Here is a 12,999-nt window from a genome sequence, read left to right on the forward strand (position 1 = left end):
TAATCCATGCAATGTGTTTAAAATAGATTGCAGTATATGAAAATAGTTTCATTAAATGATTCTTTGAAAAAGGCAAATGAGTAAATTAAAAGCTAATGAGATGTCTAAAAATAAAATAGATTCTGGTACATAGAAATTGACCAATGAACACTAACTGTTAGTGGTAGTAATATTAGCTGTTAAGGAAGCCTGAATTATTAGTTTCTTTTTACATGACACCGATCCCTTCTTAGTTCACATTTCTGAGTGTCTTGTTACCTTTTGTCCCCATAATTCTGGGTTAATTCGGAACCGAGATTCTGGGCTCACTGACACTGAGCTGGACTGCCTTCTTCAACGAGCTCTGAAGCACCTGCAGTTTCCCGACCCCGTTGCCCTCCTGGTCTCCTGAAGGGAAGTGCTGGGACCGGGTCTGTGCTAGCCCTGCAGCGCAATAGCCAAATGCCTTTGCACTCGTCCCCTGCCCCCTGCAGGTGCAGCTCTTTGAGCAGCCTTCTTTCCTTTGTTCCGTGAGCTTGGTGGGCCCCTGAGAAACACTTCCCAGGAAAGAAAGCTTGATCATCCCTATATTGTGCTTTTAAAAAATTCATATCCAGGATTTAGGACTGATTTTAAATCTGTGAGCACTCCTGTTTAACTCATAGTAATTAAGAAAAGCTTCTAATTGGATGATCACATGGTAGAAGTTGCCTTCTTATTAAATTCCTCTGTTCCCCATAATTGGTTTACATAGAATACATCTTCTTTCATCTCAGAGTCTGAGTGTCAAGACAAGGAGCAGCAACATAATTAGAGTATTAAGATGTATTGTTGTGATTATCCTCAGAAATCTGGGCTAGGTGGTGTGGGTGGAGATGTGCAGTTCTGCAAATTTTTAATTCAAGCCCACCCTAGATGCCACATCATCCATTATCCTGCTTCAGCGACCCTCCTTTCTAGCAGTTGTACCTCTCTGCCAGCATTTTCCTGGGTGACTTGGAGGAGGGGTACTATCTGCCGTTAAACACTGATTTCCTACGTGTACTTTCAGAAATAACGCAGAACGTGCTAGTAAAAGTGGATGGCGACTGCAGCTGCTGCACTCCCTGACGTCTGTTTCCATGACCTCTGTGTCTCTGCTCTAGGTTGAAATTATTTTCTCTTGTTTCTAGATGATTAGATCAAGCTCATTACTTTTTTTATGAGCAAGCATGTTAATAGTGAGATAAGACATGACTTTTCTTGCTGTCGTAGTAAGACATACATCTAACAATATTTATTGCAGTAATTAATTTGCTTTACGCAGATTTCTAAGTAGAATTGCCCCTGCTTTGGGTTGGCATTTCTCTAACAGTTCTAATGAGGAAAGAAAATATGGTAGATATAAACTTGTTCCTCTTGGAATCTAACTGAACCATGTGAGTATTTAGGAAGCAGATTTATTATCTCCAGTTAATAGATGAGAAAACTTCACAAAGGAGATGGACAAGAGAGTGCAACAAAGTTTGGGGCACGGAGTTGGGTCTCAAGTCTGCAACTGTCTCTAGCCCTGGTCAAGTTTTCATCCATTTAGGGCTGTCTAAGGAGCCCAAACTGCTTTTCAAACTACATTCCTTTGTACTTTTGGGAGAGGGACTGATAATAAACTCAGCCAATTCTTGCTCTTAGGGTGATTGACTAACTTTTCTTCTTTGCTTCCTACCAGGAATACAGCTGGAAAATTATAAACAAGTTGTTAAAATCAGACGATAGCCAAATAAAAATAAAATTTTGCATGATATAACACTCTAAATATTAGGTGTTAAATGCAGAATTAATAATACCATGCTAATAGATGTTACAATAGACCCTGGACCTGAAAAAAAATCCTAAAACAGTAACAAACAGGCTGTGGAAAACTTAAAAAACTGGGGGGTGGGAGGGTGGGAATTACTGGAAGAAATCTGAGGGTCAGAGACTGGCTCTGTGGTAGATGAGCATAATTTAAACACATGTATCCCACCCTTATACTGTTTCTGATCAATAGTTACCTATTCAAAGGAGGTCTAATCAATAATAACCACTAATAATAACTTAGCAAAATGCAGTAGCATATCTGAGAGACAACAGAAAACTGGAATACTGTCCATGGGCCTCACCTGCGTGCCTGGTAATCACCTGTGTGCAGGGGAATGCCCTGGACAGAGGCACACACCAAAGGCCAATCCTCCAGCCTCCTCTGGGGATTCTGAGTCAGTGTATTGGGGGCAGTGCCCAGAAATCTGCATTTTAACACCCCCCCCCATCCCCACCCCCGCCCGGTGGTTATGGTGGAAATGATCTCAGATCATACATTAAGAAATGCTGGGGTAACTGAAAGAGTACAGGCTTTGGTGTCTGAATCCAGCCTTACCCTGGACCAGCTATGAGATCTTAGGAAAGTTACTTCTCTGAACTGCAAGCTTATCGTCTGTGAAAGAGGAAATAATAGAACAGGATTGTAAGGGGAATTAAACGAGATAATGCATATCAAGAGCTTTGACCAGTATTTTGCTCTCGAGGAAGCACCTAACAATAATATTATTATTATTTTTGTGTGTGCAAAATATGGATAGAAATAACAACCTCAATTGCATTTGGTAGACTATAAATTGGGCACTTTGTATAATGTGCCCAATACAGTGTGTAGAATATGATAAATCCTCTGTAAATGTTTGCTTCTCTTTCTCCTTCCACTCTGCATCTTTGTCTTGTCAACTTGCTTATAGCACAAACCCCAAAGAGCATTTATGTATTCTGTTATGTATTCTATTCAATTAACTGTCAGTACTGTACGATGAAGACATTTGGTATCTGCTTCATGTTCTATAAAATCACTGGAAATGTTTGTTTAAACAAACTTAATTTTAGAACAGTTTTAGATTTAAAGAAAAATTGAGAAGGTAGTGCAGAGAGTTCCCACGTATCTCATACCAGTTTCCCAATTATTAAAATATTACATGAGTATGGTACATTTGTCACAATTAATGAACCAATATTAATATGTCATTATTGAACAAAGTTCATACTTTTTTCACATTTCCCAAGTTTTTGCCTAGTCACCTTTTTCCACACCCAAGGCAACACATCGCATTTGGTTGCCATGTCTTCTTGGGTTCCTCTTGACTGTGACAATCCCTTGCTCAGACATTCCTTGTTTTTGATGACCTTGACAGTTTTGAAGAGTATTGCTCAGGATTTTGTGGAGTGTCCCTCAATTGAGATTTGTCTAATTTTTTTTTCTCAGGATTAGACTGATGTTGTGGGGTTTTGGAGGAAGGCCACAGGTAAAGAGCCGTTCTTATCACGTCCTAACGAGAGTACGTGCTGTCAGCTCAGCGTGACCTTGGTCACCTGGCTGAGGTGGTATCTGTCAGAGGAATGATTTTGAATGACATAAAATAATTTCCCAATCCTAGAAATCAGAAGGTCAACTTAGTTTTAGAGGCTCTTGAGTAAAAGCTAAAAAATACTTATTTAGTTGAGTATTTGTTCTGCTCAAAACAGTACTATTTAAGGTATGAGCCTTTCCAAATTGCCTTCTTTTGATTCTTATATACCAAACTTCTGCCATGCCGTGAGGGCAGGATTCAGAGGACCAGTCTTTCCCAAGTCTTTTTTTGCCACTGAAGTGAAAGCTGAGGGAAGTGGGGAAAATATGTGAAACTGGTGGTAGCAGAGAGGGCAGCACTGTGGCCCTCTTTCTGATGCGTACTTTGGTGTCCTTTTCAGCATCTACTTGGCTAAAAACCGTGCCTGTCCATTTGCAGGGTACACCTGCAAGTTAGGAAACTGGGCTGAAAGAAATTGTCCTGAAGAAGTGAATAAGAAACTAAGCTTGAAGAAACATCTTTGCCCCTCTCTTTTTAATTTTAAAGTATCCACCAAATATCCACCATATTTCCTCTTAGGTAGTAGCTTGATAGTCAACTCTTGGGAATTATTTGTCTCTTTGGTTGCTGCTTATCTTCTATCTAGTCTCTTCTAAAATATTTTGGATTCCCTTATGTAACAAAAAGTGTGAGTATTTGAGTCATAGAATACTTGCTGTTTGGATTTTACTCAGGTTCAGCTTTTGGTAGGATAGAGGGTGCCCATTATTCACCTTTCTTCCTTTGTGCTCCACATACCAGGGGAAATGAGGGGCGGGTTTCCAAATGTCATTCAAAAAGGAATGATCAACAGCTGAAGGATGATGTTTCAGTAAGCTAACCTACACTGCCGTAAGAAACTATAAAAACCAAGGCCTTGTTCTGGTACGTCAAGTTCAACATGGGGAAACCTCCTGCCACAGTCCAACAAGAAAGAGAGGAGCTGAAGGGAGCAGACTGCTATTACACACACTCTCCAGGGAAGAAGGCTTTTCACTGCCCAGAGTCCTTTTAGGAAAAGTTAGGCTTACTGCTTTTCCCACACTCTGTATTTGCCTTTTGTCTGGGTAACATTCATATGATCTGTTTAAGGTACGCTGATTAAGCATGAAATCTGGTAAAGACTGGTTGAGCCCTTGAGGCTGGCAGTGCCCAGTGCCAAATGTATGCTTCACCCCCTGTCGCTGTGGTCAGGCCGTGCACTGCAGGGGCCAGGGACCAGGCCAGGCTGCCAGGGGTCAGGGCCTTGCTCGGCCACACTGGTCGGCCACGCTGTCTTCCATGAGACCCTGGGAAAATTTCTCCACCTTTATGCCTCAGTTTACTCCTGTCAATATGAAAATATTATTATGTACTTTTTAGAGCATGATGAGGCTTGGCCATGTGAAAATGCTGGGAATAGGGAGAACCATGCCTGGTATGTGGCGACAGCTCAGTAAGTAGGGGCTGCTGTCGCTGCTGTTATTTCACAGCAGCCTTGGCATCCATAGTCCACAGCGCAGGAAAGAGCTTCCTCGCAGCTCCTGAGTTTACCCATCTTCCTGTCCCAGCCACACGCAGAGTCGGGTGTGCTGGGGAAAGGAAGCAGCTGGCACGGGCAGGTGCTGCCCAGCAGAGCCGAGAGATGGAGGGAGGTGGCCCGGCCTGTTGTGGACAGTCCCCAGTCCCGTCCCCTCCCCAGCCACACTCTCACCCCTAGGTCCTTGAAGGTCCCATCAGGCACCCCATTTCCAGCCCACTCCTTCACAGGCAGATAACTAGAAGGACCTGTCACCTGCGCCTGCTCTCCCCAGGGGGTCATTCTCTCACCTTACTTTTCAGCTGCGCTGTGACAAGAACATGGGTCATAAAACTGTATATGTAGGTGGGTGTGATGGAAAACCCAAACGCACACGTAAATCAGCTTCTGTGCGAGAGCCTTGCAGCATGCTTGGCAGCCGAAAGCTGTGCGCCCCACAGTGTGTTTTAAGGTTAGAAAACAGATGGGGGTGTAGTCCAATAAGACTTTAAAAGATGATCATCAGACTGCCTGGAGGAGTGAGTGGAATTTTCCTCCTTTAAAAAATCAATCCTTAAGGGTTTTTATGATTGATTTATATATGAAAGAAGGAACTGCAGAGCAGAGAAATTTTATTATGTATTCTTAGGAATCAGGCAAATAAAATTGACTTAGGTGCCATGTATTAGCAGAATGGTCTGGGGCTCAAAATATAGTATGGGAAATGAGGCAATATAAACATGATGATGAGTGCAGGCTATTTGCAATTGGGATTTAATTTTGTTTCTAAATTACAAGTGCAGAGAAAGCATTTCTATGTCCTATAAATTAACTTTGACTTATAAGGTACAAAATGATATCTCAAATTCATTCAAGGCCAAGAACTTTCAATTCCTCGATAGTATGTTTTTTTTTAAGTGATTTTTTGAAAGATTTATTTTTATTTATTTATTTATTTATTTTTTAATTTCTCTCCCCTTCCTCCCGCCCCCACAGTTGCCTGCTCTCTGAATCCATTTGCTGTGTGTTCTTCTGTGACTGCTTCTGTCCTTATCAGTGGCACCAGGAATCTGTGTTTCTTTTTGTAGCATCATCTTGCTGTGTCAGCTCTCCATGCGTGCGGCGCCATTCCTGGGCAGGCTGCACTTTCTTTCACGCTGGGCAGCTCTCTTTATGGGGTGTGCTCCTTGTGCGTGGGGCTCCCCTACGCAGGGGATACCCCTGCGTGGCATGGCACTCCTTGCGCCCATCACACTGTGCATGGGCCAGCTCCATACGGGTCAAGGAGGCCTGGGGTTTGAACCGCTGACCTCCCATGTGGTAGGCGGATGTCCTATCCGTTGGGCCAAGTCCGCTTCCCGATAGTATGTTTTTAACCTTTTATTAAAAGGAATAATCGAGGCAAGAAGCTATTTAATTATATTTCCTAAAAGGTGTCAGTTTGAAGACATGTCTCAAATGCATGGTATTTGTATACTGAACAGCTATTTTTCCCAACAAGTTTATCTTGTTTTATACCTGATAAGAAATATATCTGGGCTTAACTCAGGCTTTAGTTTCAATATATATATATATTTAAATGCAGAGAAAGTATTCCCATACCCATTAATCTATGACCTAGTTGGATTCAAAAGGAAATTTCATGGGCGTGCAAATATTCCTTCAAGACTGAACCTGGACTCGGGGTCAAAGCGAGCCAGCCCCCACGGACAGTCTCTCTTTTCTTTCCTATTAAAAGATGGTCTCGGACTAGGAATACTTCTATTATAGACGCAGTGGCAGTTTAAATTGCATTTCTAAATATATCATGCTCAAGGCAGTGACTTTAACAATTCACATCTGAAACCGTATCACTTTAATCTTTACTTTTTCTACTCAAGGTAGTTCATGAATTTCAAAGAATACTCACCCCCAGTTCATTTTTGTTGTTTTTTTCAATGTTATGTATTGATTTGTGAGATCTAAGTTTTTTGCTGCTTTTGCCCTTGAAAGTTGATATTATATTTGTTCTTTAATTTTTTCATCCATTAGTGGGGAAGAATTAAGAATGTTTCTGCTTTTCCTCATAACAATATTGTGTTTGTCAAGATGATGTCTGTGAATACTCAGTGCTCCTCAGAGGAAAGTATTGTAAGAATAGCAGGCTTTTAAAAAAAAATTAGGTTATTTCAGTGTGCTATACTGAGACATGTTCCATAGTCTCTGCAGGTATAACGTCTATCGCTTTGTACCTGCACTGTCTTGCTTTCTAAGGCATGAAGAAATTGAAACCCACAACTTTATAATTCTGTTTCTTACTAATACTGCAACCTGAGTTAGGCCATATAGAACAAATAATGGCTTAAATTAGTTTTGCACTTGAAAATGAGCAAGATAAATGGAGGTTTCACTATTGGGGAAGCCCTGGATTAGATCTAGATTTTCTCCAAGGAGAGTAATTAAATTTTCAGGTAAATCTTGTTCAGTCTGAGAGGCATAATATTCTTTTTGATATTCTCATTTTGATTTAACAGACTAAGCAGCAGGCTTTTTTCCTGGTGTTTTGTGTGTATAAATTTTGCTATGAGTCATATGGTATGAGTCGTATGATATGGTATAAGATACTATGAGGCTTTTTGCCATTTAATCAGAATAAAAGGTACCATTGTGTTTGTTTCCTAGGGTCACAACCAAATCATAACGTATAGCAGACCTATTTATTTTTGTGTGCTGTGTGGCCTTATTTTGCTTCTCGATACAGGGGCCAAAGCCAGGCGCCCTCCCACTTATGTTGTCTATGGCCTGAAGCTCTTCTCTCCAGGGTCCCTACAAACAGCTAGGGACCATTTAGTAGGTGAGTTAACTTTGGGGTTGTGGGGAAGGATATGGGGTGAGGGAGAACATGTCTCCCCTTTATCTTCTGAAGCCCTCACTGGAGAAACTCCTTACCTTGTTGGATGAAGAAATGAGCATTTCCCTCCCAGCTTGCATACTTTGAGAAGACTACCTAGGAGTCGGAGCCCAAAGCATCCAACAATGGGATTATTCTAAAGGATTTTGGTATCCATTACAAAAATGTTGCAGCACTATAATACCTGAGCAGTAATTGCTGTGGTGCTGGAGGATGGTGTCAGTGGCAGCCACAGCCCAATCCATATCGCACAGATGCTCTAGAAACACACACGTTGTCAGGATTCTCGGTTCAGGCCGAGTCCGCCTTATTTTGGTCACCTGGTCTTCTGCTGGTGCACTTTGCTTGCCTCTAGATCTCCCACCATATAAAGTGCCTAAAGTGACCTGTATGCTGTCATGGTTTAGAGCACAGGCTCTGAACCAGTCCCCTGCATTTGAATCCTAGCTCTCTCCCACTTACTATCTCTGTAACCTTGAACAAGACTCTTTAACTGTACTATAGGGCCAATAACAGTGCTCACCTCACAGAATGCTGCAAATTCTAAGTGACTGGAACAGTGCTTAGCACATAATATTAGCTATTATTATTGTTACTATGCAAAACAGCTACCCCAGCATTGACCACAATTCTGAAGACTTGGCTCCAGAAGCTCTGATGGTAGGTAGGTGTGCTTGGCTGTGATCGCACTGACCGAAGGAGTTAATAAGGGACAGTTGCTAAGGCCACCATCCCTGGATCCGTGGCTTGCCAGCTAGAAGTCTTAGTCAGGTGGAGCCTGTCAGAGCCTTAGATGTCATGTCATTCTTTCCCCAGTCCCCATGACAGCTCCCTCAGTGTCTCTAGTGGAATTGAGGAGGGCTCCCAGTTGTGGCCTCAGCTTTCTTTGCTCTCATTATAGTTTAAAATTCTGGTGGGTAGTCTATCTTCAGGCTCCACTTCCTGACCACCATCTTTCCTTTCCTCTTCCTGCTCTTTTGGTAGTAAACTTTCCTCTCCCACTGCACCCACCCCCAACCCCCCTTTGCATGCATCCTCAACACCTCTCTTCCTGTTGAAGCATGCAAAGAGTTGAGGCACTTAATACCAAGGGGTCAGGCACCATGTTTCAGAGAATCTCTTAGCTCAAATATGAAACAAAGAAAAACATTGAAAAGAAATTAGGAAAATATCCCATGATCAGACTCTCAGTCAGTGTTCTTGTACCCAAGAATGTTTTCTTCTACATGATATTTTTTCATGGAACATTTATTATAACACATAAAGTTCTATCAATTAGAACACATACATGCATACATACATATAAAATAAGAAAAGCTTTCTTTCATTTTTACCTTGTCAAAAATTCATTCACCCAAATTCCTTTTGAGATGAGCTACAATGAGGAAATCAGAGTTTGAGCAGACAGAGATGCCAAGTTGTGATGTGCTGCACTTTGGGGTGCCAGTCTTTCCTGTCATCTTTTTCTGCAAACAGCAGTGCTGGAGTTGGGAGCACAAGGACACATGAGGACCTGGGGATTAGAGACAGAGGACTTTAGAAGATGTCCAAGAAGTCCTTGTCTGTGTCAAAATATTGCTTATTCCTTCCTCTCTCTCTACAAGATCTTCTGTACCTCTTGGCCATCTTTTCCAGGAACTCGAGCATGAATTAGTGTTAGAGGTCCACCTTTTATAGGTCCACCAGGATTCGGGAGCTCAGCTGGAGTCCTAACTACTTGACTCCTTGTCATCTCATCTGTGCACATTTGGTTCCTTCTGCTGGGAAGCTGTCCTGCTGCCTCCTCCCCTCCTTAACCATATCCTAGTTAAATAACTGCTCGTTTCTCCTAAGTTTGTTCCCATCTTGCATCTTCTCACAACTCACTTTTTTCGTAGCACTTAATCGATTTCACAGCAGTCCACTCATGTTGGTAATATTTGATTTGTGTTTGTCTCCTTCACTACCTGTAAACTCAGGAAGGCAAAGCAGAGACCTGCCTGCTTTTTCACTGTTGAATCCTCAGCACCCTGCCTAGTGTTTGGTATACAGTAGGTGCTAAATAAATGTTTGTTGAATGGACGAATTAATGAACATAAGATATTCTCTAAGTACTGAAGAAATTAATATGCAAATGAACTTTTGGAACATTTCCATTCATAAGTCAGGGGAAGCTTGGTGGCATTCTTAGACTGTCCACCTCAGCCCTTGGAGTAGTAGGGACTTAATAAGCACTGTATAAGTGCTTAATGAGCACTGCTCCGTATAAAGAGATTCGGGGGTAGGGGGAACATGAAAGAGTCTCTTTATAAATTGCTTTTCTATAAATGACTCCCACCCTCATTCCTGTTTTTCTTTAATTTGCTACTGTGAAAAAGAGCCAACACTGTAGAGAGTAAACACGGTTGTCTTGGCATGCCAAACTTACAATGGTGTAAGAATTTGAAATGTTATTAAGCCTCAAAAAGTAAGACTTTAATGTGCTTGGTATGAACCTAAGATTTTACTTTTAGGAGTAATCCTTATTCCAGAATAAGCTACTGACTATGCACGCTGTCATTTTTTTCTTATTTTATTTTATTTCAGTCAAATCAGTTCCATTAGGGAGTGGAGAGGAGGCAGAGAATATGGCACTCTTATCTTTTTCATTGGAATTCCCTTCCCTCATTAAAGCTTCTCCTTAATACGTATTTTTCTTCTGCTTGTCAACAGTGACAAGTAAAAACGATGATAAATAATACAGCAAGCCAACTAAATGATGTCTGGGGTAAAGATAAATGGAAAGATAGAACAATAACAATCCCTATGGAATGAATGTATAAACATACTAATTTGCACTGAGTAGGCTAAGATCGTGGAACAAATTTAGAACAAATGGGAAAGGGGGAAGGATGTAGAGGGTTACACTATTTTCCTGACCATATGAGGATAAAAAGGGTAATTCAGAAGCATTTCTTCTACTTTGTGGAATCTTTTCACCCTCTGTTACTTAGTTATCAAAGGAAGTAGTCTCTAGCTGCTGCCATTGTAGGGTCCAGGAATAGCAAGGAGAGAAAGAAAAACCAATTTGGTGAAAACAAAAAGTTATAGAAGAGAAAATGAACATTTAAGAAAAAGGACAAAATAGAAATAAGAAACAAGTACATTGACATTGCTTACCATAGCATGGCCAAAAGATGCTATCATACCTCTCATACCATGTTGGCTTAGAGGTGGCTTGCATCTGGCTGGTGCCAGGGAATGTGGAATATTTGCTAGAGCTGCCCCTTCTTGGTGATATTTCTGTCATCCACTGCCGTTCCTGATTTCTGTTCAGCACCGTCACCCCTCCAGAGGGGAAGGAGGTAGTGACAAAGAAAGAGCACTAGGACTAGGACATGAGACTCCTGATGGCAGACAAAAGTTGGGCCTGTCTAGTTCTTCCTTCCAGAGCAAAAGGGACTGAGTGCTTGAGGCACTGTGGGAGGTGGGTCAGGTGGAAATTGAGCACATGGAAAAGATGTAGCATCTTGTCACATAAATAGGTAGATGACAGATAGATAGACTGATAGATGGATAGATAGTAAGGAGTACCTGAGAAGCCTCTCGAGGAATACCTCAAAGGCAAGAGGAAAACATCCAATAACAGAATAATAAAAAGAGGTGGAATGTACAGTGATAGGATGTGAGGAATGTGGAGGCTGAAATTAGCAAAAGTGGAAAGTAAAAGCCATTGGCAGGGGCTAGTTGCTTTCATAGGCTTGGGGGCAAATGGAGGAGATAGAAACACTGAGAATAATATTCTCATATAAGTTTTTTCCTTTTTCGATCCCTCATATACATCGAGACTACTACTCTGTGAGCTTCTATTTCACTTTATAGAAAAAATTTTTTCCAGGAAATAAGGTCTTCTTAGTACTCACTTCCTATACTTAGTCAGTGACTGGTGATCTCTGGGCTAGACTTTTTTATGATGTAAGACTGGTTTTGTAATTACCCAATGGAGGAGAAAGTCAAGTCTTTAATTCTTAGTACCATATTTCAAAATATACAATAACAAAATCCAAAAAGTGTAGCTGCATCGTACAGGAGTTGGAAACTGACTGAAGGGACTAGGGATGTCAAAGAAAAGAAATTCTTGCTGCTAGGAGGCACATATGCTAGATTTTGATGGTTAAAAGGCAGCTGTGTCTGAGGAGGAGGAATTTTACTCTCTCATTCCGGTAGATGGGTTGGTGGATCACAGTTCAATGCAAGAAAGACCTGAAGGGTAGCATGGGTTAGAGCTCCCCAGAGGTAGATTGAGTTGCCTAGGGAAGCAAGGAATTGACACGTTAGGAGTCCAGGCAAGATTAGGTGGTCGATGTTGTAGAAGGGTTCTCTGCACCAGTTGGATTTTTTTGTTGTTGTTTTTATCACATGGCTTCTAAAGTCCTTTTCACCTGAGAGGTTTATGTTTTGATTTAGTCCTCAGAAATATAAACCCCTACCTACACTAATGCAGCATCAACAATATGACTCTTGCAGAAAAGTGGAGGTTTTGTCTTTAGTTACTGTGTTGTTCCCACGCTTCTCTGGTCCCTGTGATCTCACGGTTCCATGTCTTGTATAAAGACTTGTTTCCTGCCCTCAGTAGTCGCTGATTAAAACCATTAGCTGAGATACAGATCACGGTGCTCTGGAGCTGCACAGAACGGACTTATTCATATCAACTCCACAGATGTAAGATTATTTCCAGGTCATTTGCATTCTGCATGCTTTTACCCCAAACCTGCAAAAATAGTAATGAATATTATTCACATTTAACAAAAGAAATAAACAAGTTATCAGTATTTTTATTTGTAAATTTCACCTGAAAAGAAATTGAACAGTAACAGAAGTTTCTCCATTTAGGGTAATTATTAGAGAAAATAAGGAATAGGAAGGAAGTGAGAAAAAATTAGATCTGCTCAGCAGTAGGCTAACAAAAAATGTTTGTGCACCAGGAAGAATGCCAACAACCACAGGGACTTTTTATTTTTTTTTATTTTGGAGAAAAGGTTGAATAATTTCAGCCATTTTGAGTGTGCATTTCCAATAGCTCTACAACGCAACATGATCATTGACCTGATCAGCAACAGTCATGAGACAGGGACTCCCTCTTTTCCCTCGTTCCACCACCACGGCTCTTATTTTAAAGACTAGAGATCTCATCCTCTCACACATTCTGGGGAAGATCTAGTGCACGGTCCTCCCTGTTGACGGGTGTTCTTCCTGTATTGCTTCATTAGATTCTAATTCGGCAC

The 12,999-nt window shown here is 41.3% G+C and overlaps 1 protein-coding gene across 2 annotated transcripts in view; it reads left to right on the top strand.

The window, feature by feature from the left end:
- PCNX2 (pecanex 2) overlaps positions 1–12,999 on the top strand; it is a 354,532-nt gene that overhangs the window by 114,404 nt on the left and 227,129 nt on the right. For both annotated transcript variants that reach the window (XM_071207372.1, XM_004451027.4), the window contains one exon: positions 7,528–7,699. In XM_071207372.1, the coding sequence (XP_071063473.1) occupies positions 7,528–7,699 (172 nt within the window). The remainder of the gene's footprint in view (positions 1–7,527; positions 7,700–12,999) is intronic.

This window comes from Dasypus novemcinctus, chromosome 13 (genome assembly GCF_030445035.2).
Source record: "Dasypus novemcinctus isolate mDasNov1 chromosome 13, mDasNov1.1.hap2, whole genome shotgun sequence".
Classification (NCBI taxonomy): domain Eukaryota; kingdom Metazoa; phylum Chordata; class Mammalia; order Cingulata; family Dasypodidae; genus Dasypus; species Dasypus novemcinctus.